Here is a 26,735-nt window from a genome sequence, read left to right on the forward strand (position 1 = left end):
AAACTCACTGGTTATCTGTTGTGATTGAAGCTCCGTTGTATCTTCTGTGCCACGCCAGAGATTTCAATTTCTCAATCACCAATCCCATACAAATAGAATCCATTTTCTGGGATGGTTAATCCAACCGATTCAGGTACTGTTACGCTAGGTTTAGCTTCACACACACACACATATATCTCCCGATCCCTTCCCCTATGAGTGGGGGGATGCTAGGAAAATAACTAGAAATAACACACAGCAGTTGCAGGTCATAGGCTACTGCTGCTCTGCTGGTTCATTCCGGCTAACAGCCTCTAGGATGAACTGTGTAAACTTTTAAGTTCTTAATCACTCAACTCATCACGTCCAGATCCAGTGACCAAACCTATAGGTTTGAAAGATACCCCTTGCAGTCAGTATCCATGGAAAGATCATCTGAGAATGAAATGGCGGATTGGTTACGTCATATATTTCCATTTCCTTCATGGCACATTAAATGTAAACGACTGCCAGTGTTTGTAAAGTTAAGTTCATTGCGGATGGACATGAGGGGTTTATTATGAATCACCACGAGTTGTTGAATATCTATGTGCACCAAGTGCTAATAGAAGCAATCAGCGGCTCATAAACAGCATTAAAGCCCAGTTGGTCTGGTGGATGGGAAGTGCAAGCTTCATTGCAATATTGACCAGCTTGCATCTAGATCATATTGCATACTGTTTATTGAAAATATAAACCACAAACCCACATGATGATTCAAACCTCAGAAAAAAGACTACAAAATGCGACAATCTCCCTCAGTTTCAAAACACTATTGATTCCTGGGAAGAAAGCCTTCTGAGTAGTCCTAGTACATAAAATAGTTCATGGAGTGTGTTTACAAGCAGTAATTTCATTCTCATAATGTTTTCATGGAAAATGAAAAGATCAAGGCGTAAAGCATACACGTGCCATCAGCGAAATAAAAATATAGTTAGTTATCCAATCAACCAGTTTTTCATCCTATTGAAACCCTAAGAGTCCTGGTTATAAAACAACCAATTCACAGACAATTGGAACACTTGTACCAAACAGAACACGCTGCAAGTTAACATATTATAACCAAATCTAGTCATGGCAGTCATTACATATTTCATATAAGTATATGTGCATCAATTACAAACCATCAGGCTAGTTGCAAAGAGTAAGAAATTACTAGCAAAGAAGAGGCAGCTTCATCTTCCACAATGCCTTGCAATACTGCACTGGAATTCCTGGATCAGTGAGGAGAAGCCAAAAAAAGTGGCAGTAAATTTCCTTGTCAGTTTTCTCTCAACTAGTAAGCAACAAATTTATCAAAAGAAATGATAACAAATGCATCTTAACCATATTGACTATATTACTCTAATGCAGTCATCGTCTATCAAATAGCACCATGAATTATGACACAAAAAACATAATAAAACAAGTGAAATAAAATTTATCTTGTGAGATGAAAACCAGAATCAGCCAACTATCACAGTGTCGGTGTGTGTATATATATATATATCGATTTCAGAAAAGAATGGCAAGCGATATTGCCACCAAACAAATTCACCACAAAGCTATCAACTTCAATTAGCCTAGAAGGAAAGCAAGATAAAAACTAGAGCCTCATTAGTACAAGGCAATAGCATACAGTAATTCAAATAAATGTGAACTCAGTTGTTTTAAACATTTATTTCACCGAGACATGTTTTAGTTTACCATTTATATATAAAACCAAGTGCTTCATCGCCTAGTTTTCTTCTCTAGAACGAAATCACCAAAACCTTCCTGGTGAACAATATCCAATATATTTACTATAGCATATCAACAGCTAGCCAACGAAGTAATTCGTCAACAAATTTCGCTTCTAGATTAACATTGAAGACAATTAACATATGATCAACTCCAGCAATTAGACTAGTTAAAATTCACCCGGAAAAAAATATACAATACAGGGTCAATTTCATTATAATTCAACCCCGGCACATAATCATGAAAAAAAAATCCCGCAAAATAAATTCAAAATCAAATCCCTAGAAACAGCATAAAAAATCGATTATGAGAGTGGAGGAGATTACATGTTTATTCTAGTTGTAGTAGAGCTCGAGGCCCATGCCATCATGAATCTCGTAATCCTTGAGGGTAATATGGTCTTTATAGATGTTGTACCACTTCTGGATCCGGATCTTCTCAGCTCGGGTGCCGGTCTGTGCCGCCACGAGCTTCTTGAGGTCGCCGATCGTGTCGTCGTCGTTGCACTTCACTCTCACTTTCTTTCCCAAACGATCGTTCAACACCACCTCCAACATCTTCAAAGAAATGATTGTCAAACCCAAACCCTAGATAGAAAGGACTTTTCTTCAACTGGAGCGATAACAAAGCGAAACTGAATGGAAGGGGATGTTTGGCGTGTTTGATTTTGTATTTGTTATGAATTTCAATAGCTGGCTTGGGGCCTGGCCTGATTTCCGCGTTGACTCGAAAGCGATGTCGTTTATTGCGATATTTTTACAGTCTTTAATTACAGGGTGTCTGGTCAGATTGGTGGGTACCAGGGGTGTTCACGCCATGTTTACATTACCTAACTACATCCAACGAGTAAAAATCGGATAGTATAAATATTATATTTGATGCTAAATTAAAAAAACTAATAAATAGATGTTATTAGTCAAGTGTGAGTTTAGATTTTTAAAATTCAGTCCACCTAACTAACCTACCACGTATAGCTAAATAAAATAATTTGAGTTCTACATATAAATAATATTTTTTCTTTTCTCTTTATTTTTTTCTTTTGCTTTCACATCCACATCTACTCCTTGTTTTTTAATCTTCTTTTTATTCCTCGCTTTTACATAGATTATAGTTGCTCATTTGAAGTTTGATTTGATGAAATAATAGTACATTCTATCATTCTAATCTTTCTTGTTTAATAAGATTGCTTGATTATTAAGAAATTATGAGAAAATAAATGAAATTTTTAATAATTCATATTAAACTTTTATTTTCATAGTAAAATTATAAATTTACAAAACATTTTATATTTTTTTTAGTATCATATTGTGCTTTAATTGTCTGATAAAGAGCCTGATTGTAATTTTTGTATTGTTTTATTTTTATATTAGAATAATAATAGTTTTTATAGTATCTAATATATGTATTTAAAAGGTTGCAATCCAATATTGTTATAGAACCATCAAAGAACAAAAAAATTAATATATTTATGTAATATCTATAAAAAAAATCGGTCCAGCACAATATATCCAACCTATTATAATTAAAAAAATAAATGATTTGAGTTTATATTTCATAAAATATTAAAAATTAGATTGGATATAATTTCGTATAAAAACCCAACCCATTATATCCATGAATACACATACTTTATATAATTGTTAATTGGATCTTTTAGTAACCATGTGTTTGAATGTATAATTCTGGTTTTCGAGCTTCTAAATATGGTTTTTTTTGTGTTTAAAATAGTTTTTTGTTCTAATTTTAAATTTTATATTCAAAATATTTTTATATTAGTTTTATTTTATTTTATTTATTATAATAACTTAGAAACATTAATTTATTATTTTATTGAAAAAATCTACTATTATTTTAATCATGATAGTCTATATTAATACACATATAACATAACATACATTAAAGAACTATATAAATCATATTCTTTAATTTCATATTTTAACTTAAATTACAAAGTTGAGATATTTATTTAATATGGTATCAAAAACTCATTAATTAAACGATTACAAGTTTGAATCATATTATTTTTATTTTATTTAATAATAATTAAGTACAATATAATGCAAATATTAAATTTAAAAAATTTTGATTTTAAAAAATATATTAGAAAATTATGAAAATAAAAACGAACAAATAATGATTTAAGTTTTTAACCTGCATTTTCCTTTACGTCAAATAACCACCTTTTATTCTCACCCCTTCCTTCACCCTTCTCCATCTATTCATGGTTCTTCTACCAGAGGTGATTTTTCAAAAACATTGTCGAGGAATCCTGGGCGGCTCAAAAATCAACGAAAAAAATTTAAAGGACGAGGTATGTTATATAAATATAAATGTGTATGAAAGTAAAACATTATTAAAAATATAAATGAAAGAATACGTGGTATCTAAATCAAGTAATGCTTTTTTATTTTTCAATAACCCTTTTATGATATAAAAAAAAACTTTTTTGATGTCTCTGTAGAATGATCAGTTCTTAAAATATAAATAGAAGATTTTAAATTTATATAAATATAATTTCAGCTGCAATATCTAACGAGACACAAGAGATAAATTAGTATTGTGTTACATTTTATTTTTAATTGATATAGAGAAAAATTATTTAGTTAATTAAGTCATGTATGTTGTTTTTGTACATAACCATACATATAATTATATTTTCAACTTTAATTTTATAAAAGCTAAAATAATATATTTTTTATTTATAAAAACATAATTTTTATTTATTTTACATTTAAAAATTCTTCTCATGATATTTTTAACTATACACATGTTTTTATATTAAAAAAATTAATTTTTTTTATAAAAATCTATTTTTTAATCACAACCCAATGTAAAAGTAGAAGCACGTGACATCATTCACTGGTAACATTAACCACAGCATCGTTCGCGTTGTTAAAAAAAAAAAAACAGGTTATATGGATTTATTCCTTCCTTTTTTTTTTTAAATTATTATTATTATTAACGTTCCATTTTCATCAATTTCTCCGTCACCCATTCTCTCTTTCTCTCTCCGTCTTAAGACTCCTAACAACCAAAATCGGCACCATCGCCAGGAACCGTCAAAGAAAATGGCAGGGCAGTAGAATTGAATCCCACTTCTCATTTCCCTCGCAGTAATCAAATTCAAGCAATCATAGAAACTGAATCGAATTCGACAACCTGATTTCACTATATAAGCACAGTGACCACCAACCTCTCTAACTTTGCTTAATCGATTTTTATTTTTTGGAATTGTGTTGTGAGTGCAGCAGTATGCAAGAAGATTGTTGAAAATGTAATTGTAGCAAAGAATAGGGAGTTGACGACAAATCAATACAACCAAAGGGACTGTTGTTCTGCGGCGGCCCCTTATAACCACCGCAACTTCCTTTCCTTCCACGGAGGGAAAAAGTTATTACCAAAATACCACTGTTGTTTCGTTAGCCGTCGAAATATTTACTGCAATGGTCTGTACTGCTCTGTTGTAGACTATCATTTTCCCAGGTTGATCATTGCATGAAAATTCTTGTGTCTTATGCTCGTGTTCTGTGCATGTAAACAACATGCTTTTGTTTTTCTGTTTGTGATGGAAACAGATGTTGTTGCACTATAACTCTGATTTGTTACTGTGAGTTTGCAATAATTTTTACACATTCTCTGCTTTTGGTCTTTCTTGCAGCTGCTCCGTCGACGACTGCGGTGCCATATCTGGAGAAGGTGGATTTTATGAAGCTTCAGAATGGAAGGTGAGTATTTTCTGTGGTTAAAGGCATAATTTTAGAATTATTTGGTGGGAATTGTTTATTTACTGTCCGGGTTTTAAAAGTATTACTTATGCTTCATGCTTGGAAGTTGGAACCAAGCTAACTTTAGTGTTAATTGGAAGTGGTTGAACTTGGACCTTGTGCTTGTATTATCTCATAATGTGAACATAGTGATATTCGAGGTGTGGCTGTTGATGGCGTTGAGGGAGAACCTGTTACCCTCACTGAACCAGTTACAGAAGCAATAGCAGCAGCCTTTTCCGCGTGGTTACTGGAAATGAAGAGGGCTGATGCGTCCAAACCTTTGAGAGTGTCTGTTGGCCATGATTCCCGCATATCTGCACAGGTGTTGCAGGTAGTTATTGTTTTTCCTCTTGTGCATTAATCTACTGGCTATTTGGAATCATCTGCAAACAATTTTTAAGTCTTTTCTTCTCTTCCATTCTGATTGGTCAACTGTTCTATGGTTCTATTTTAAGCTCATATGATGCTTGTGTTATTGGCATTCATGAAACATGCTTGTAGCAGTTCTGCTCTGAACCATCAACTCCTTCTTATGAAGAAATTAGGTCCAACAAAGCGGAAGATGCTTTCTTCTGACTGGATTCATCAAGTTACTTTGTTTTGGCTATGCAATTGATGTTTAGTTGTTTATATTTTTCACTGTTAATTCTCTCTTTTTTTTCCATCTGTGAATAATAGTAGTTGCTAATTTTACCTATGCTAAAAATGCCATTCAAACAGCAAAAAATATAATCTTTTTGAAAGAGAGTTACTCTGAATACATCTACCATGCAGTGTTAGAGATATTATTTCATGGAATATCCACATCTACTAATATAAATTACTGAAATTTAATGGTTTAAATTGCAGGATGCAGTTTCTCAAGGTATTGCTGTTGCAGGCCTGGATGTTGTTCAATATGGGTGGGTTTATGATTTCCCATCTTGATTTGATTTTCTAGCAATTGTTTTCATCTTACTGTGCATGGCCTTCTCTTTGATATTCCAAGCTCGATGATATTGGGCCAAAAATCTCTTTGGCTGGATCTTGTGATGGCCTTTTCAGGGAAGACAACTTATATGACTTTTTCCTCCTCTGGGAAGATTGTGATGGATCTTATCCATGGCTAAGACATGGTTTAACCATTGTTCCTTCATGATGTATTCTCAACTTTTGTAGCATCTTACGTTTTGCAGACTGGCATCTACCCCTGGAATGTTTAATAGCACACTAACTGAAGACTTCATGATTTATTCTCAACTTTTGTAGCATCTTACCTTTTGCAGACTGGCATCTACCCCTGCAATGTTTAATAGCACACTAACTGAAGATGAAGCTTTTTTATGTCCTGTTGATGGGGCTATAATGATAACAGGTAACTGGTTGATTTTCTGTTAGATTAAGTTGACCTATTATAATTGTGGGATTTGGAAATGGCCCTTGTAATGTTGCCACTTTTGTTGCTTGAACTTTGGTGCAAACCTTGCTTTACTTTGGACCATGTTAATAGGCTTTCTGACTATCTTTCACCTGATCAAATTTTTGGTTGATGTTATTTTGCAAATAGCTAGTCATCTTCCTTACAACAGAAATGGGTTCAAATTCTTCACAAATGCTGGTGGGCTTGGGAAGGCTGATATCAAAATCATTTTAGAGCGTGCTGCAGACATATATAAGAGCTTCACAGATCAAGGTTTAATGAAGTCAAAACAGAAGGCTTCTGAATCCATAAAAAGAGTTGATTACATGACTGTGTATACATCTGATCTTGTGAAGGCAGTCCGCAAAGCTGCAGAAAATATAGGTAAATGTTCTGAAACAGTTTTCATACATGAATTGGTAAATTTGGGAATGCTAGTCCATCAAATATTTCTGTTTTGCTTCATTAGGAGACTTTCTGGACCTTGGTCCACATGATAGGCAGTGATCCTCTTGCTTTCTCTAAACCCCCACTCACTTCAGGATTTGATCACAAGACTAAAAATCCTAAGTTTAACCACTGGGTTTTTCCCTTATAGTCTTTTTTTTAAAAAAAATATTTTGCATTTTCTTGGAGATGTTTTGCATGAGATTTCTACTTCATTGTTACTGTTACTTGTTTAATTTATTTTTTTCCAATTGCCTGTTAAGGTGGTGTGATCCCATTTGCTAATTGTTGATTGGAAATTGTTAAACTTTTAGAGAAGCCATTGGAGGGATTCCATATTGTTGTTGATGCTGGAAATGGAGCAGGAGGATTTTTTGCTGTAAGTCATGTTGTGATTTATTTAGCTTTCTTCTGTTCATATAAAACATTAGTGTTCTCGTTTGTTACAAAATCTATACTTGATGTTCATCTAGTGCTTCCCAGTAACTAACTTTCTGAACACTACTGCCTCTGTTATCATCGGCATTTAACCAAGTGTCTTGAATCTTCATAGTCCAGACTGTGGCGACACAATCCACAACATATATGCAGTTATTTTGTTAAAGAACTTCCTTCCATTTCCATTATTCAACCTTTTCATCTCCTTGTCTTCAAATATGCTAATATTTCAGATGGTTTTCCAGGAAAAAGTTCTTCAGCCTCTAGGAGCTATCACCTCTGGCAGCCAGTTTTTGGAACCAGATGGTAATGTTGATGTCAGAAATTTTTTATGGCTATTGATATGCAAATTCTTTATGTAGTAATACTAAAATGACTTTTCAAAACAGGTATGTTTCCAAATCATATTCCCAATCCAGAGGACAAGACAGCAATGAAGGCTATCACCCAGGCAGTCCTTGAGAACAAGGCCGATTTGGGGATCATATTTGATACTGATGTTGACAGGTATTTTAACTATCCCACTCTGCCCAATCATATAGAACATTCATGTATCGGCTCTTTTTTCAATGTATAATCATTTCCTGCAGATCTGCTGCTGTTGATTCCATTGGTCGTGAGTTCAACCGGAATCGTTTGATTGCCTTGATGTCTGCCATTGTTCTAGAGGAAGTAAGAGCTTCATACTTGAGTTGTCTCAAGTGCTACTGTTTTAATATACAACTTGTGTCCATTTCTCTTTTCCCCACCAAATTCATTATCAATTTGGCCTGTTGTGTTTTCCATTTAGCATCCGGGAACAACCATTGTTACAGACAGTGTGACTTCAGATGGCTTGACAACATTTATTGAAAAGAAACTCGGTATGCAGAAAACCAAAATGACATATTGTTTATTCCCTGTACATGAATATGCTTATAACTGCAGTCCTTTTTAGGGGGAAAGCACCATCGGTTCAAAAGAGGCTATAAAAATGTCATTGATGAGGCTGTTCGTCTGGTAAGTTGAGATGCCAAATTTTTTACTTGGTAATTTTTGGGACAGTTTAATGAAGAAATAAACCAAATAGGGAAATTTTGGGTATGCAATCTTGATTGTTGGACTAGTAATGATGATATGTTATGGTACTGGCTGGATGGAGTTTCAAACCACACGGAATATGATGTTGGTTTTTCTGAAGGTTGTATGCAAATCAGTATGAAAGTAGTTTGCTTGAGGAAATTGTTATTGAATGATAACCTTACTAATGGTGACTGAATTTGTTCAGGGTGTTTCTGATTTGCTTTTTGTTTGAAATGCTAAAATCTTTGTTAGCTCTTCATCATTTATTGTATATGGTCCTTATCATATCGTTTTGAACAGTTTTTAGGATCTTGTCTTCAGTGAGCTAGAGTTTAATAAATTTCTTCATGTCGATTTTAGTATAACAACTTTCAACAGCATGTCTTGTTCTGTCTTTGGTATTTAGATAGTCTCAGTGCCCTTATATAACAATGTCGTGTTCACATTGCTCGCAGAACTCTGTTGGTGAGGAATCACATCTGGCCATTGAAACCAGTGGCCATGGAGCTCTGAGAGAAAACCACTGGCTTGATGATGGAGCATACCTCATGGTAGGCTTTATATGAAACATAGCAAGGTTAAGCTTCGTTTGCCTTATTGTATTGTCAATTTATTGCTTAACTTTCATCTTTGCCGTTTTCTGTTTATCCATGCAGGTTAAAGTTTTAAATAAACTGGCTTCAGCTAGAGCTTCTGGAATTGCTGGCGGCAGCAAAGTTTTGACTGATCTGGTGGAGGGTCTGCAGGAACCAGGAGTAGCTGTGGAATTGAGATTGAAAATCGATCAGAACCATCCAGATCTTAAAGGAGGGTACGGTTTTCTGCATGGCTTGCCACATTTCTATATAATTTTGCTGTGGTGTAACTGATCACTTGGAACTTCCAGATCTTTCCGAGAATATGGAGAGGCAGTGCTGCAACTTTTGGAGAATCATATAGAGTCAGATCCGAAGCTTCAGAAAGCTCCTGTTAACTATGAAGGGGTGAGTTTGACACAGATCAAAATCATGGAGGATGTATTGAAGTGCCTGTGACTAGTGATTTGGCATCAAGTGTCATGCTCTCAAAGCATTACGATAAATTCTCTCCTGTCCTTATTCCCCTTTCCCTTTCTTAAACAGGTTCGAGCTTCTGGTTTTGATGGGTGGTTCCTTCTTAGACTCTCACTTCATGATCCCGTTCTTCCCCTTAACATCGAGGTAGAAAACATTCTTTCATTTTCTGCATCAACTGCTACTGTTATCTCTCTATATATAGCAACTAAAAGTAATTGCGCTTCAGGCAGCTAGCCATGAAGATGCTGTGAAACTTGGACTCGCTGTCTCTTCTGCTGTCAAGGAATTCCATGCATTGGATACGTCTGCCTTGGATAAGTTTATCCAGACATAATTAGTTGAGTTTCTAGTTGCAGCCTTTCAGTTTCCATGTGCAAGACTTTTTGTTGAAGGAGGCATCCCTTCAGAGTGGGTTATCTGCGGAGAAGCAAAACATCGGGTGCTTCGGAGTCTTTCTCGTTAAATCTGATTTTGATGAGATATTAATAAATACTGAGTGACGAGCCTTTTATCCATAATAATAAATTGCAGTCTTTGGTTAAACATGCTATTTGAATTCCTATCCTGTTCCTCGATTGCGTTAATATTGGCTTCTGTATAGTTTCGAGGGCCCCAAAAAAGAGTTAGTATAGTAAATTGTTAATCGGGCAAGCAAAAATAATGATTGAATTGAGGAAACGACAGCAGCTAGAAAAACAAGCAGCAGATTTGAGTGATGAGGCGACAAAGTGCCAGGCAAATTGAATCATGTTTTCTGAAATAGTTCCAAAAGCTATACAGAAAGGTCATCTATCACACAAACGGGCACACGGTAGACATTGCAGGCATCATAAATACAGCACCATGAGATCCGTGGAAATCCCTTTAAGATCCAGCACATATACAAGATTATACGAGGCAGTTCAATTATCCTACTTTCAATTTTTCCTACAACGTTTACCTTATCAATTCTTCGTGTGCTCCTAAAAATTCTATGTGGTGATTGGGGTGTTTAGAAGCTTCATCATGAAGTTGAATTTGATATCTGGAGAGGTCTTAGGCTGGGGCCAGCTTGCGCCTTCTGGTACCTTAATACATTTGAAACCCTGACCTTTATACAGTTTTGTAGCTCCAGGATTATTCAAATCACAGTGCAAAGCAATGGAACGGCAGCCCCAGCTCCTAGCTTGAGCCTCTGCCTTCGCTATGAGTCTTTTAGCTATCCCCTTCCGACGAAATCTCTCCCGAACAGCAACATTGGATATATATGCAATCCCAGTCCTGTGGCAGAAGCATACATATCACATTTGAGGGAATGAAGTTTAAGAAACTATTTGAATAATGCAACTGAAGTAATCCAGAGGCAAAAGAAGCAAGTAAAAGAAACTATGTGGATATAAAAGCAAGTAAAAGAAACTATGTGGATATAAGTAATGTTCATCAGATCATTTGTATTAGGGTTGTCTTTGCTTATGATTTCCTTGTTTCAGCATGAAAACGGAACATCAGCAAAGATCCTCCAAAAAGTATTTCTCAAAAAAACTCTCGGTCCACCAAACATAGAGTCGGTGGACAGCAAGTTGTCAGCAGTTAATTCTCTTTGAATAGCTTGGACAACAAAACTGCTGTGCTAGTTTAGTGACCCACTAAAAGAGTTTAATTTAAATCTACTCAAAACCAATGGCATGCAAGATTGCACTTTACAACGCAAGGTTTACACAATTAAAAAGACCTAATTGTCATAAGAGCAAAAAACTCACACTCACCTTCTCTGTCTGAGCGGGCCTTTCCTTGGAAGAAAATCGGCAACAGTGTCCACAGTCAATATCCCAGTAACATAGCCTCGATTGAGACTGAATTTCCCATCAAAACCTCCAATTTTGAAATCTTCAATTCCAATATAGAAAGTTTGATCAACTGAGCTACCTATGACAGCAACCAGACAAGTTCTTCTGCAGCCATTTGGTATACTGAATCCTGATAGCATGGCTGCCAGCCTGTCAACCCTCAGCACAAAATCTAGAGGGAAGGAATATTCAGGAAAGAAGGAACTGCAGTGAGTCTCAGCCACTTCCCAACAATCCTCCAACCGTGCTTCCCTTACAACTATCTCCGGAGATACAGTAGGATAAAATTCAGCCACTTGACTTGCTCTGCATGGTCCTACACTCAATGACCAGAATCATCCAAATGAACTTTAGGGAACAGATTCTACGCAAGCAGATGATAAAAGATACCATATTCTGACAATTTATTTTGACAAGCAATCTTACTAGCACTAAAGACGGGGTCTTGTTTACATAAAGTTGTTAAATAATTCACAGGGAAGCCCAGCAAGCCATTGGCTACGCTACCCAAGGGAGGATAGCCTTCCCTTGCTTTGCCCCTCCCATCTCCAATTAGAGCAGGATCCAATCCTAGATCGTTTGTTATCATGTGATTTACTGTCTAGATTAGCTAACACCATCAGTTGTAATAACATATTGGAAGTCTCACAATTAACTACAGTTTTTATCAATTCTGATAGCTAGATTATATCAAATCAAATATATCAAGAATTGAAATCAAATCAGAATTACAAATAGATCAGGGATCATAACAACCAGTTAGCCAAAAAAATATTGATTACAGGCCAACTGTTGAAACAACAACACGTTACAACATAAATATAAAACACAAAAAAGAATGATAACCCACAAAAGATAATCCACAGTAACTTCAAATCCAGCAAGATATGAAGGAAAAGCTTAAAACGGTAAGAGATTTTACCTGATTTGGGGAGAGAAGAGAGAGTGAGTTCATGACGAGAAACCCTTGTAGAAGAATAAGTGAAAAAAGACTGATTTTGTTGTTGTCGTTGTTGTTTTTGTTTCTTGAGATTGAAATTAAGGTTGTTGTATATGGATGTTGGAGATACTGAGAATCCCAACGGTATTGACCGCATTTCTATTGGAAGAAACTGAAGAGATTCTCTCTCCGTCTCCCCCTCTCCCTCTATCTCTCTGTAAGGAAATGGAGATTCTTTCCGGTTTTTGTTTTGGTTCAGTAAAGCCTGAACGCAACGAACAAAATGCATCACACGTGTGTTGTTTGTCACTATACGTTGTGGCTTCTTCCCCTCCATGTAGACTTCATTGGCACGTGTTACCGAGTGCTGCAGCAATTATCCATGTTTAATTTAAATTCAATTAATAAATAAATTGTGATGTATTTGAAAAATATAGAATTTATTTTATTTTATTTTTTATATTACTCTTATATTACTCTTATTTCTTTTAAATATATTTAAAAAATAGAAGGAGAAATAATTATTTTGAAAAAAATAATTTTAATATTAAATTTTTTATTTTTTAAATTATAGATCAGTGGGGTTGACATTTAATTTATTTTGTACAATTATTAGAAATTGAGTTTAATTTGTAATTCAATTCTTAAAACCTAAAATAATTCTAAATATTAAATTTCATTAAAACATTTTAATTGAATTTAATTAAAGAATTCTAAACAAATATCATCTTTATAAAAAAAATAATTAACTCGTGTCTATCCAGTGAATTATAAATTGTAGTTTAACCCGGTAACCTAATTACAATGAAAAAAAAAAACATGGACACCTACAACCTTTTTGTTGTCTCCTAGGTCTGCCTAGTTTTTTATAAAAACAGTTGAATTATTCTTTAGTCAAATCATCCATACAAAATATATCCACGGAAAATTTAATTTTTCATTATCCATTGAAATTAGAAGTGAAACAATACCAAGCGAAATAAACCATTTTAATGGCTTGGCTATCGCTTAATTAGTAATCTCCTAAATAGATTCTTGAACATATACCAATCCCACACATCCTTTTTAAAAACCCTCAACTCCCTATTACTTAGTAGTCTTAAGTTTTGTGCATTTGCCCGTCTCTCGACAATTATTTCTTACCGTAACCCTTGAAGTAGTTGGAATCTAGTTATGTGCCGTGTTCATGGCCTATCAAGGATTGAGATTCTTAGGCATGGAAACTACTTAGGTGTCGTTTAGTACTGCTGTTGTAATTCATTTGAGAGCTGGGGGTCTGATTATGGATGTTTTTTAAATAATTTTTTATGTTAAAATATATATTAATAATATTTTTTATTTTTTAAAAATTATTTTTAATATTAATATATTAAAACAATTCAAAACATATAAAATATATTAAATTTTAATAAAATAAATTTTTTTAAAAATATAATTTGTATCTTATTCTCAAATATGCTCTGAATCTAAATCTGGCTCCAAACCATGTTTGGATTATAAAAGTACCCCCATTTTAGATGGTTTTAAAGTAAATATGTCAGAGCTTTTCTTTTCTGTCGTCTACTCGTAAATCAATCGTTCATTCAAAACACACAAGCTCTCCCTTCTTTTTCCTCTGTCATCTTGAATGCTATCACTTTTTTTCTCCACTTCTTCTCTCTCCTGAGACTATCGGGTACAGGTCTTTGATGATGGGTTGATGGTTTACATTACAAAACCTTTTTAATATTTCAACGAAATAGCTGAGGAGCAAAAAAATCACGAAAAACATTTTTAATCTTTCTAACGTCAAAGTAATTGATTTACATCTCACAGCATTTTGTTTAATCTTCTTTCTAAAAGGGAAAAAAAAAAAAAAAACCCTCTAGAATTTATGTGTACAAGATTCAAGAAGCAGGTAAAAATCTGAGAGTTTAATAAATAAACGTCCCCAGTTCTCGGAAGAGATTCATTTACCTAGAAATTAACAGGAAGACTACTCAAGAAAGCTAAGGTGAGGGGAGATGTCGATTTTCCAAACAGGGAGCACCATGTAGGGAGTTTTGCAAGAACTCTCTCAGCTTTTGGTGTTAATCGGTCAACATCTGTTCTTAGCTTCAACAAGGGACGCTGGTCCCGTATCGTTCTATCCACATTGTCAGCAGAGGGCATAGATTTTACTGGCCAGAAAAGAGTTAGCTCAAACTTCCTTGGTGATTCTTTCCCTCCTGAAAACTGAATGTGATGCCATCCATCGACACTAGTCTTGTTGCCATAAGGAATTAATTCTTCTAAGTTTCCTGTATCCCATGTTATAAAAATTTCAGGGGGCAGGTGAGAAAGCGAGGAAGATGTTCAGAGGAATGCATTCCAATGAAGGTACTCAAACACAGAAAAGAGGGGATGCACACCAGAGAAACCTCAACATACCTTTCAAAATGAAATCTTCTATCTCCTTGGTATTGATTGCAAGAGACCAGCGCATGGAGGATTTTGTATCAATTGAAACTCGTGTGATTCTTTCTCCCCCCTTGGTATCGCTATCAACATGCAAGGTGGGAATATCTGACTCGCTCCATCCACTTTCAGTATCATCATGGGTCAAACAACCATAGTTGACTGAAAAGGTGACAAAATCAACAACCTTGTCTTTACCACATGTGAATCCTTCTTTAATCTGTTCAACCTCCTTCTCAAGCTTTCCAGGGGTGTTTGAAAATAAAGATATATAAGAGAGAGGATCTTGCTTTTCACCATATCTTCCTGAAGCATCGACAACATGCACGACCTGTGCACGATAGCATGCATATTACAGAAATTAAGTGATACAGCAGGGCACATCACAAAACAAAGAGATTGTGCCTTTTAAAGATTTATTGCAAAACCAAGGGCACCCAAGAGAAAGAATGAAAAGCTATGGCAAAGCCAGGACTCCACTGATATGGAGTGGACCTAAAATATTTTACTTGATGGATAGCGTATTGCAGTATTGTGTACCATTTGAAGAACAGCAATAAGTTGACTATTTGTTACAAACAACATAACTTTTATGGTGTTAGTGTCTAGTATCATGTGATTCAAACATCATAGCATTTCTAAGCTCGTCCATATTTGATGTTTTCCTAAATTTGGCGTGGCAATGTAATATGAGGACACAATATTTCATGGTAGTATCTGTTTGATTACTTAAGACAGCATATGGAAATCGATGAGAAAATGTTAGGGTTACTAGCTAATCATAGTCCACTACCCCATAATCACATTCAAGGAATTCTTAAGGATACAGACCAATAAAAACCAACTATAAACAACTATAGTCAATTCAGAAATAGATACTTACATTCACAGCTCTGGCAGTGTCTTCTGTAAAAGGTTGAATGCGACCAGATAACACTAAAATAAGTGAGAGGCCAAACAGGATGCTGGTTGCAAGAATGATTGACCTTTTTGCACCTACACACCAATAAGTTACCAGTAATATAATTTTTTTATAAAAAAACTCATGTATATATTTTCAGTAACTGCACTGAAATTGGTAATTAAATACTCATTAAAGCCTCAATTACTAACAGTATGAGTCGGCTAACATTTCATAGAGAATGCATATGTAGGTGGATTAATAACATAATCAGGTCGGTCATTTTAGCAATAAAGCCACACTATGATAATTAATTTCTGTTGTATTGCATCTACAGACAAACTGGCCATTTGAAACAGTTAATCAAACAGAAACTATTACTGATTTACATAATAAGATCTCAACATCAAACAGCAACCAATACAAAAGTATCATTAAACACAAATATCAATATCAGATGCAACCAAATAAGGAAATCACATAGAGTCCAAACCTGAAAGATGAACATATGAAAGTACATAAATGAAAGTCAGGCATATGCAAACAGCAATGAAAATGGAAATTATTATATTCCACAGCCATTCTGGTGTGCCGCCAGGATTCCTGCACAAAATTAAAAAGCAATATCAATTTCTAAATGTCTGGTAAATCAAAGTAGCTTTGTAATTATGTCGATATATGAAGAGCTCTAGATGCTAAATAAGACTATTCAGTATGTTCCATGTTGAAACATAGTGTAGTGTTTAGAAGAAAAGGACAAATTGAATAGCTTTCTAGAAAGTAGCATGATTAAAACATAACTTTACCTGTCGAATCGAACTGCCATTCCAATAATTGTTCCAGCCAAGCGAATGAAAGTTCCAGAAGAAATCAGAATTGGTACCGCCAAGCCCATCAAGAGGGTTGCAAGTTTGAGTGGCTTCGGCAGCCGAGCTGGTGTTAGAGTTGCTTCAAGCAAACCATCTGAATGTTCCAATGACACAAATAGTTTGGAGAAAACACCATGAGAACAGCAATTTATGAGAATTTGTTATCATGCTAATGGTAAAATACGTTTCCATTGGACTGTAACTTGTTCTTTACACACAAATATTTTCCTTATCCAAGGTAGAAAAGGGTGTTTCTTTCTTATCAGCGGTGGAAAGATGTCAAACATAAACTTACATGCAAATGCTGGTGGAACAAGCCAAAAGACTGCTAGGTATGATGATCCGATTTTATAATAGTTTCCTACGATCAGAAGAACTAGCCACTGAACAAAACCAGCTTTATATAGCCACCTTTCAGCCTCTAACTTTACCACATCAGCTATGATAACAGATGAAAGCTGCTTTTTCTTGGAGTAGACATTCAATAAATACTTCTTCAGAATAAGATAACCCAAATGTTGACCAGTCAAAGCCCCAAGGAGTGCAGGTGCAGCAAATAGCCCAAGCACCAGCAATGGGTTTGCAACATAGGGCACTGGTGATGGAGATATTTGCGGTACAATGAAGGCCGCAAAAACAGAGAAACTTACTGAAAATGACAACATCAGGATAGCACTCAAGCATGACAAGCCCAATGAAATGGTCGCTGAAGAACCACCCATAAACAATGATGCCGCCCATATTAGAAGTGATTGCAGTATCACTGAGTTATGAAGCATGCTTGCAAAACGTTGACTGTACACAATCATATATGTCCCCTGAGATTTACTCAAATGTCAGATTAAAAAGTGGCAGACTTCAAAATTAGGTTGCCAAATTCGCTCAATAACCATCTCAAAGCAAAGCCAAGAAAAGTGTTAAAGAATCCCAGTAGTTATATCATACCAAAATATCAAAAAATATGGCAGTGTCATGGCCAGTTTTTAGCTCTTTGTCCATGTCCTTGCTTTTTGGAAGATGAGGGGATGAAGCAATCCGAAGCAGAAAAGCAAGCATATTTTCTCCAAGATGCTGGAGAGATCCAGACTTCAAGAGATCTAATTTGTCATTCTGCATGGGGCAATTTTCAAAATTTAAATGACTACATAAAAATACTATATGTATATATATATATATATATATTTTTTTTTCTGGATGCCTGTCAATGAGGTCCAATTAAAGTAATATTCTGACTGCAGCAAACCTATGCTAACATGCAGCCATCTACCTAGCTCAAGGCCACAGCCATCAAACAATAAAATGCTACCCGCCACAGTGCACCAAAGCTTGTTACTCCATGTACCATCACCATGTGGAATCATTTTTTTTCCACCCAAAATATCACATGTCATGGATGACCATAGGCAAAGTGTGAGATAGTCAAAGTATTATGTCATGACTCAAACCTCTATCTTTGTTGATTTCGAATAAGATAAATAAACATAACAGAAACATGATCCCATCATATACAGCTAAGTTTATATTGTTGAAGACAGTATTTCTGTGAACTTCCATCGTTTATTATTACAAGCAGGAGGGTTCTGTCAAGAAAATGAACATGACACGTCCTTCCAAGAAGATAAATAAAAAATGGACAAGACAAGAAACTACCTTAGTGTGATAAACTGCACCATTATCCGTGAAAGCAAAGTCAAGCCCTGAAAGACCAGCATCCTCTTTGTATACTTGGAAATCTGTCGCAGATTTGATGACTCCAGCAGAAAACAGATCCTGCAAAACTAAAGCCACTCAAATACATCAACTACCCAAAAGTAATATATAGGAAAACAACTTTGATAATAAAAGCTACAAACCTGTGCTATGATATTCCCAGATGGGTATTTCGCTGCTGATGCAAAGTTTTCAATGGCCCATGGATGAGGTCCGGCCTGTTAGGAGAAGAACCATAAAATTTATTTATTTATTTATTTATGTTTTTTTTTTGGTGGGGGTGTGTAAAAAAAAGAAGAAAAAGGTTCAGAATATTCGGATGCACCCTTTTAGAAAGAAGATTAAACAAAATGCTGGGCTGAGAAGCAAGAAAGAAAAGTTGAGATTAAGGAGGCTAAATGAATGATAATGCAATAAGAAGTAAATTTATACAGAAAACAACACCTGAAATATGCCAGACTTTCCTCCTACACCCATAGCCTCCAAATCAACAGCCAAACGAATAGTCTTACTCCATGGATGCTGCATCAGAAAACACAATTCAGAATATGCAAGGCACCATGGCACACTTGAAAGATTTGTAATTTGAAATAGCCAAAAAAGTACTCACATCAAAGGGCAAGATACACTTTTAGCAAAAATTAAAATAAAAACAAAACATCAAGAACATCAAAAACATTTTCAAAATCAGTAAAAGACTAAAGCGACAACAAGTTGATAAAAAAAGGAGGGTAAATTAGCAAACGCATCAATAAAGCTTCAAACCTGAGTGATAAAGCTATGAGCCCCATTCAAACCCTCCTCTTCCCCAGTATTAAACAAAAATATCACACCATTTTTAAACCCATGCGCCCACTGCGAAATCCCTCGAGCAAGTTCCAACATCACAGCTACACATGAACTGCAATCTCCAGCCCCTCCCCTGATACATCAATAACAATCTTGTCACTACAAGAACCTAATAAACAATGACATATTCATCAAAACAAACTTAAAGCACGTGTAACTAAACAACCAGTTCGAGACAGGATTAGATAGGACATTGCAAACATAGAACGAACCAAAAGTTACTATCTGTCCCGTTCCATGAGAATTGTCACGTCCAGTCCAGTCCTATCCGGTCTCGTACCCGATATTTGTAATCAGTTATCATAAAATGTAAAAACCAACTGATTTTTTAAATGATCAATAAGAAAAAGTAATGCCAGCCAGGACAGAAATCATACGTGGAGAAAACGGTATCAATGTGAGAAGACACAAGAATAGTATTATCAGCAGCTTGATTTGGAGTAAATTTGGGCAGAATTCTTAAAACAACATGTTTAAGATCGGCATAAACAAGAGTTTTGCCCCTAAATAATCCACTAGTTAACCGATTCGCTCCGGTTTTCGCGTGAAAAAAATCCACCTCAACATCCACTTCATAGTACGCGTTTTTCTTTATATTCTCCACTTCCGCCAAAACATACTGCAAAAAAACCAAAAACAAAAACGATAAAATAAAATAAAATAAATGAATAAGTAAATTAGTATACCTGCAAAGCGAGGTCGAGAGAATCAGAGCCGACGGGATGAGGACCGAAATCTGTCAATGCTTTGACGTGTTTGATGGCTTGGATTTCAGAGAAACCTCTTTTACCGGCTTGTTCAGCGGTTAAAGGTGAAGGCAGATTTTCGAACTGGTAATAGTGAACGGAATAACACGAGTAAATTATGACTGCGGATAAGATTATCCATACAGATCCTGACCGTGTTGATTTCATTGATGAACTCAGATTGGTTGTGCTACTCGCATATGGTAGTTGTTTGGGCGGCCGTTGCTGTGAGTTCGAAGAGGGAGAAGTTTGCGGTCGTTTTCGCATTTTTTTTTAATTTAAGAGACGAGTTTTTCTAATGTGGTTTGTTTGCGTCTGCTGTTGTGAGCGAGGGCTTCGTTTCTGTTTTTTACTGTTGCAGGGCTCGCTGAATTTTTTGGTAAGAGCAGAGAGTGGTTGACTTTAGGTCTCTCTCTCTCTCTCTCTCTCTCTCTCTCTCTCTCTCTCTCTCTCTCTCTCTCTCTCTCTCTCTCTCTCTCTCTCTCTCTCTCTCTCTCTCTCTCTCTCTCTCTCTCTCTCTCTCTCTCTTATTCGGATGCAGGCTTTGTTTGGGAGCTGACTGGGGCGGTTGTTGGAAGAAAAGGGGACTGAATGGGCTGGGCTTTTGTTTTCACTGGGGCCGGTCAGTGCTTCTACTCACAGTTGTCGTATCCGATCCACAAAATGACTTGGACATGGATTCATTGAATTATTAGATAATTTGTGAGTTATTTTTGTTAATTTGAATTAATTTTTTTATTTTATTTTTTAATGTTAACTTGATTGAGCTAGCTAGGTTAACAATCACTAACAATCTATAATTAGTTAGACTTCACCATATAGATATTTTTTTATTCAATTGAAAACTCAGCTTAAATAGATTCTAAATTAATTTATCAGATTAAATCTTGTTTAATAATCATGTTTATATTTATTTGGGCATGCACATACATGCATACCTGAACAATTTTTATAGATTGGTTGATGACTAATGTCACAAGCTGTTTATAAGAGGTGGCAACTGACAAAGGGAAGAGGGGATCTTGTTTCAAACGAGGTGAGGAGATTATTTTCTTAATTTAATTAAAATGTTATTCTTTTTTATCAAAATCATTGTTAACAGTAAAAATTAAAAACATTGATCTTCAAATAAAAACAATATTCTCACATTTGCTCTAATTTATTTATTCCTGTTATGCTTATATGAAACAGTAAATTTAAACATCAGTCAAGTATTTGTCTACACAATGAAAATATTCAGTTACTTTAAATTGTGTAAATCATTTAGAAAAAAAAATATTGTTATTATTATGACTATTATTGGGAAAAATAATAAAAGGTCCGTTTAACCCTATATCTGACACTGTCAGTGACTTATCACTCTCGCTAACAAAAGGGCATGACAAGGAAAAAAAAAAAAAAGGGCATGACAAGGAAAAAAACAAAACATAAAGGGTAATCAAGACCAAAAAAAAAAAAGGGAAGGGACAATTTAAAACACGTAAAATTTGCCTTCTTGCCCGTGTAATGGCTCCAAATGTTGGACCAACGGGCCTCATTATCTTGTTCATTCGGGCCCATAAAGTTAACCTGCGGCCCACTATAAAATCCAGATACTCAGAAGCAACACCCTCTCTTCTAGAGCAATACAATAATATTCGCTGTAGAAGTTCACACTTGATCCCAAATTCCATAAAATAGGAGCTCTCTCCCTCTCTCTCTCTCTAAAAAACACCAACTGAAAGAGCTCCTTCTCAACTCAGCTTTGAAAAAAAATTAGGGTTTAGGGCTCGAGAAAATCGATGTCCGGTCTGAATCGATCTAGCAGCGCTGCGCTTAAGAACGGAGGCCTTCCTCCTCAAGAACTCCTTGACGATCTCTGCAGTCGGTTTGTCTTAAATGTGCCTAAAGAAGACCAACAATCTTTTGAGAGAATTCTATTTCTCGTCGAGTACGCTTATTGGTTCTATGAAGATAACTCTGTCGAGAAAAATCCCTCCTTGAAGTCTTTCACTTTGAAGGAATTCACTTCTCTAAGTATCCTTTTTTATTTTATTTTTTTGTGTTTTTTCTTTGATCTCTTGATAATGCTGTCTATCTTATTATACAAGTTTAAGTTTTTTTCTTCCTTAATTCGTTGCAGTGTTTAACAGTTGTGATGTTTTAAGACCGTATGTTGCTCATATTGATGATATTTTTAAGGATTTTACTTCTTACAAAGTTAAAGTTCCTGTGACCGGTGCGATTATTTTGGATGAGACTTTCGAACGGGTGAGGTCTTTTATAAGTGAAGCATAGTGATTAGTTGTCTTGGTATTTGTTATGTGTTTGTGTGGAATTTTGTGTTGATTTGCTATGAATTATGATTATTACCTGTATTTTACTTCCACTATTCGGTGCTTGGTTGTTAATATTTTTAAGTTACGAAAGAGAAAGGGAAAGAAAGTCTTTTGGGTTGTGATTTAAACAGAATGAGAGGAAATCAATGTACTTGGTTTTTCATCAAGATTTTGGATTTTGAACTAATTGAAATGGAAATGAGAGTGTTGATATGATGCTGAATTGATTCTAAGGACATAATAGTCAGAAACTTGAAGGATTAGTGATGTGGGGTGAAATACTTTGTTAGCTGGAGAAACTTTAGTTTAGGTTCATAAGGTCAATGATGCAAATTGTTTGGTGAATGGGTGCTGGTGTTGCATTTATCGTCCACAGACACGTGATCTGGCCTTTGCCTGAGAAGGAAGTAAAACACTTGAAAATAAAAAGGAAAGATGCTCCTTGGATGACAGGGTAGTTCTGAAAACTCATATGCCTCAAGTGCTTTGAATTGTGGACATAGTTGAGATGATATCTATTCTTTTTAAGAGCTATTGCTTTGTGTCCTTGGCAATGGCTGTGTGAGTTTAGTAAATCATTATGCTGACTTTTAAAGCATGCTTACCCGATTCACTGTTTTAACCTGTAATTCTTGGGCTTCTACCGAAGCTTTTCTGTGTGATTTAAGGAATAGTTTTAAACTATTTACTTTGTCCGAGTTATTCAATGCTTCAGTAAATGATTGTGGATTTGTGAAGTCCTCTTATCAACTTTCTTATCTTGGTCGATGTAATTGACAGTGCTTGCTAGTGAAGGGATGGAAAGGGACGAGCTGGAGTTTCCCTAGGGGCAAAAAGAACAAAGACGAGGAAGACCATGCTTGTGCTGTCCGAGAAGTAAGTTTTTTTCCCTTGTGGGTTTGTCTCTGTACTCGCACATTTATCCATGAAAGCATTTTAATTTGGTGTAAATGTAATAATATATTTTCCTGAACCAGTGATTAGTGAGAGAGACAATTTATCAAGGTTTCAGACATTAGTTGTTATAGTTACTTTTATTATGAATGCTGCTATTAGTTGTTATAGTTACTTTTATGATGAATGCTGCTATTAGTTGTTCTAGTTAATTTTATGCCGAATGTTGCTATTGATTCAGTTAAACACAGGGTGGCTGTACATGTTTCAATAGTAGACAGCTTGATAAATGCATGCAACAGTGGGCATGGGATTTTGAAATTCTGTCCCAAGGAAACTTTCTTTCCAGTTTTGATTTATTTAAAAGAAGAAAAACACATAATTGTTAATGGTTTTTCACCTCTCTACTTGCATTGACCATAAATCTAGCTTGCATTGACCCAACCTTCAATTCCTTCTAGCACAAAAATTCTCTTTTATGAATTTTAAATTGTCGAACATCATTCTATGAGCAGAGGATGTCGGGCTAGGTTAAGAGTTGAAGGTATTTTGTGAAGATATCAGGATTGATATTAGATCTATAATAAAATAAATTTTATGACACTAACTAAATACTAAATATGAAATTGTAAAAAAGAAAAATTAATATTATACGTTGCTACAAAGTGCTTGTATATAAAAGAAAAATATCATATTATTCAACATTTTAGTTTTTATTTATTTATTTATTTGGCAAACAATGAAAAGTGTTTGATGGGAAACCATGGAAAACCTCTAAAATATGTTTTCCAAATTTATCACAAATTTGTAAAACTGTAAAATTAGTTTTTCAGTTCTTTGGATGGGGAAATATACATTTTAATAGGAATTTTCCTTTTTCCCACTTCAATATTTTAGAAAATTGAAATATTACTTTGTTTTTTAACAGCCTCTTAGATTCCCAACTATTATTAATAATCATAAGTATATGAAGTCCTACATGGACTAGTTCAACAAGAAATCTCTAAAAAACCAATAGTCGATTAAAATATAGATTTTTCTTTCCTTGGCTACATCATGAAAATTTTTGGTTTTTCCAGTCTGAATGCTGGCTTGCTTTTATTCGAGCTTCTTTTTTGATCCACAGTGGAAAAGATTCTAGGACGGTAGAAAGTTATTTTTAATCCATTTGTTGCATAGGCATTGGTGCAAGTCATTTTTGTAGATCCTTAGGTGGTTGGGGGGAATTGTTATGATATAAAGGGGCTTTAATCGACTGCTGCATACTTTTGAATGGTAGTTGATAAGAGTGATTAAAGATCGGAGGATGCAAATGGTTGCCCTGCACCCAACACACATTAGTCATTAACGTGCCTTCTTTTGTGGAATATAGGTGCTGGAGGAAACTGGTTTTGATGTTTCAAATCTTCTTAACAAAGATGATTACATTGAAGAGATGTTTGGACAGCAGAGGGTGCGGCTCTACATAATTGCTGGTGTGAAGGATGATACTGCCTTTGCACCCCTTACAAAAAAGGAGATCAGTGTATGTGGCTTCTTATATATATTCATTTAGAGTTATTTTTAATTTTATTGACTTTATTTCTCACTTAGAAACATTAAGAATTGCATTAGGTCATTAATTAAGGTTTTTCTGAACTCAGTTTGACCTAAGAAGGATATAAGATAAAATGGGTGTTTTACTTTGATTGAAGGATCTTGGATGGACTGACTGCCATGCTTTTGGTCTTTGCACCTATAATGCCTACAATATCCATGGCTTCTATGGCTAGCCTCTACATTTGTTGTCTGTTTTCACTAACAAGGAACGGCCTGCTTAACCTTTTATTATAGGGCTATCTTCTAATTGATAGAATGAATATGAAATTTTGGTTGCTTTTAGAATTTAGCAATGATGTGGTCATTTATGTTGTCTGCTTGCAGGAAATTGCATGGCAGCGGCTTGATGAACTTCAGTCGGCAAGTTACGAAGTAATATCTCGCAGCGTCACTGGCCTCAAGCTTTACATGGTTGCACCATTTTTAGCGTGAGTACTTTGATAACACCATCAGTACAGGTTTCTCATGCTTCTGGATCTTCTTTGCAATTTTTTAAAGATATAATAATGTCTATACACAGGTCTTTGAAATCGTGGATTTCATCACACCAGCTCCCTGTAGCCCCCAGACTCGATATGCCTTCCAAAGGTTTGGCCTTTTCTTTCCAATCCCAGAATGTTAAGATAAACAGATACATTTAGAGAAGAGAATTGTGCCTTTGATATCGGGAGACCAATGATTACACTTTCATAAGTCTTTGCATTCACCATCTTATGAGGCTTTGAAGCTATATTTAGTATGGTCTACATGTGATCCTCTGTTCTTAAAATATTAACAGAATTCCTTCTATAAAAAAAATTTAAAAAATCAATTAAGTATCAGCCCTATTTTTCACTGATGAGTTCTTTTTTATTTCTGTCAAGCTATGTGCGTGTGGAAAGCAAAGAACAATTCTATAGGGAGCAGCACAGTGATAATGGAGAACCATTTAAATAAGCCTGGATCTGATGCTCATCCTCCTGACATGGGCCCTGGCAAGAGCTTCAGAAATTTTAGATTTGATACTGCTTCCATCTTGCGAGCGATGGAATCTGGGTTTTCTGCTTAACTTTCAGAGCTTTTTCCTTTTTTTCTTTTTCTTTTTGTATATGCTTTATGCTTACATAGCTGGTTAGCATTCCTCTTGTAACCAAACATCATCTGTCACCTTCATGCCAACTTGTCGGCTGTACCTGATGTATATTGTTCGTGTCAGAATTCCAGGTTTGGGTTTTATGTATATCCTGTACAGAAGGCCGTTTGTGATTAAGAGCGTGCTTTCATGGTTTTTCATTTGAAAAAAAAAAAAATGTTGTTCCTGGGCACAGTAACAATCAAGTGGATTTTAACCTATTTTGAGAGAGGATTCGAAGGTTACTAATTAAAGAAAGATTTGAGAGTTAGAAATTATGATAGGATTGTATACGAATCTTGTGAAGTCATTGTGGTACCTTTGATTGCTGTCAGGATATGTGGTTGCATTTTGGTATAGGCATTTCTTTCAGACTGCTTCACAATGAGAGCTCTGACTTGTCAGCCTGGTATTTTGCAGTGTTAACTACTCATTATGTCTGGTAAGGTTTTATGGATGATTGACTGGGAAATGGAGTTTTCCATGTGATGTTCATGCACTCGTGCTGTAGTGGCTAAAATTGAACGAAAGTGACCAGCTGAATTAATGGCATTTGCACTTGCATGTCTTCCGAAAAAACGTTATGTTTAGCTTATTAATTTCCCTTTCGCAGGTAACCATGAAAACAACG

General features: G+C 35.2%; 4 protein-coding genes and 1 long non-coding RNA gene across 9 annotated transcripts; 2 read left to right on the forward strand and 3 right to left on the reverse strand.

Annotated features, from left to right (window-relative positions):
* Positions 1–959: 959 nt before the first annotated feature.
* LOC105130768 (uncharacterized) lies at positions 960–2,565 on the reverse strand. Its single transcript, XR_843303.1, has 2 exons — positions 2,064–2,565; positions 960–1,232 (listed from the first exon to the last, which is right to left on the reverse strand). It is a non-coding gene; the product is annotated as an uncharacterized LOC105130768 (long non-coding RNA).
* A 2,118-nt stretch (positions 2,566–4,683) lies between these two features.
* Positions 4,684–10,465, forward strand: LOC105130769 (uncharacterized). 4 transcript variants are annotated; one of them, XM_011033433.1, is made up of 18 exons: positions 4,684–4,812; positions 4,986–5,183; positions 5,396–5,462; positions 5,652–5,835; positions 6,354–6,406; positions 6,770–6,858; positions 7,051–7,287; positions 7,665–7,729; positions 8,034–8,094; positions 8,178–8,295; positions 8,379–8,460; positions 8,579–8,651; positions 8,726–8,787; positions 9,306–9,401; positions 9,507–9,661; positions 9,737–9,833; positions 9,972–10,049; positions 10,132–10,465. In XM_011033433.1, the coding sequence occupies exons 1-18, from the start codon at positions 4,806–4,808 to the stop codon at positions 10,237–10,239; spliced, it is 1,830 nt and encodes a 609-aa protein (XP_011031735.1). In that variant the 5' UTR covers positions 4,684–4,805; the 3' UTR covers positions 10,240–10,465. The 4 variants fall into 4 exon arrangements, with proteins under 4 accessions (XP_011031735.1, XP_011031736.1, XP_011031737.1 ...); XM_011033434.1 differs by having other exon boundaries at positions 4,989–5,183; XM_011033435.1 differs by lacking the exon at positions 4,986–5,183.
* A 153-nt stretch (positions 10,466–10,618) lies between these two features.
* Positions 10,619–12,952, reverse strand: LOC105130771 (uncharacterized). The gene is made up of 3 exons (XM_011033437.1): positions 12,654–12,952; positions 11,651–12,047; positions 10,619–11,165 (listed from the first exon to the last, which is right to left on the reverse strand). Exons 1-3 carry the CDS (start codon positions 12,826–12,828, stop codon positions 10,877–10,879), a joined length of 861 nt encoding a protein of 286 aa, XP_011031739.1. The 5' UTR covers positions 12,829–12,952; the 3' UTR covers positions 10,619–10,876.
* Positions 12,953–14,414: 1,462 nt separating this feature from the next.
* LOC105130772 (Zn-dependent exopeptidases superfamily protein) lies at positions 14,415–20,619 on the reverse strand. 2 transcript variants are annotated; one of them, XM_011033438.1, is made up of 13 exons: positions 20,123–20,619; positions 19,814–20,055; positions 19,353–19,509; positions 19,032–19,109; positions 18,731–18,805; positions 18,528–18,647; positions 17,823–17,987; positions 17,173–17,695; positions 16,815–16,971; positions 16,502–16,611; positions 15,991–16,103; positions 15,081–15,438; positions 14,415–14,950 (listed from the first exon to the last, which is right to left on the reverse strand). In XM_011033438.1, exons 1-13 carry the CDS (start codon positions 20,447–20,449, stop codon positions 14,628–14,630), a joined length of 2,748 nt encoding a protein of 915 aa, XP_011031740.1. In that variant the 5' UTR covers positions 20,450–20,619; the 3' UTR covers positions 14,415–14,627. The 2 variants fall into 2 exon arrangements, with proteins under 2 accessions (XP_011031740.1, XP_011031742.1); XM_011033440.1 differs by lacking the exons at positions 19,814–20,055; positions 20,123–20,619 and adding an exon at positions 19,649–19,742.
* A 1,178-nt stretch (positions 20,620–21,797) lies between these two features.
* LOC105130773 (mRNA-decapping enzyme subunit 2-like) lies at positions 21,798–26,331 on the forward strand. Its single transcript, XM_011033441.1, has 7 exons — positions 21,798–22,198; positions 22,305–22,432; positions 23,281–23,376; positions 24,767–24,919; positions 25,318–25,421; positions 25,514–25,581; positions 25,857–26,331. The coding sequence occupies exons 1-7, from the start codon at positions 21,964–21,966 to the stop codon at positions 26,039–26,041; spliced, it is 969 nt and encodes a 322-aa protein (XP_011031743.1). The 5' UTR covers positions 21,798–21,963; the 3' UTR covers positions 26,042–26,331.
* The last annotated feature ends 404 nt before the right edge of the window (positions 26,332–26,735 follow it).

Source organism: Populus euphratica, unplaced genomic scaffold (assembly GCF_000495115.2).
Source record: "Populus euphratica unplaced genomic scaffold, PopEup_1.0 scaffold29.1, whole genome shotgun sequence".
Lineage (NCBI taxonomy): Eukaryota > Viridiplantae > Streptophyta > Magnoliopsida > Malpighiales > Salicaceae > Populus > Populus euphratica.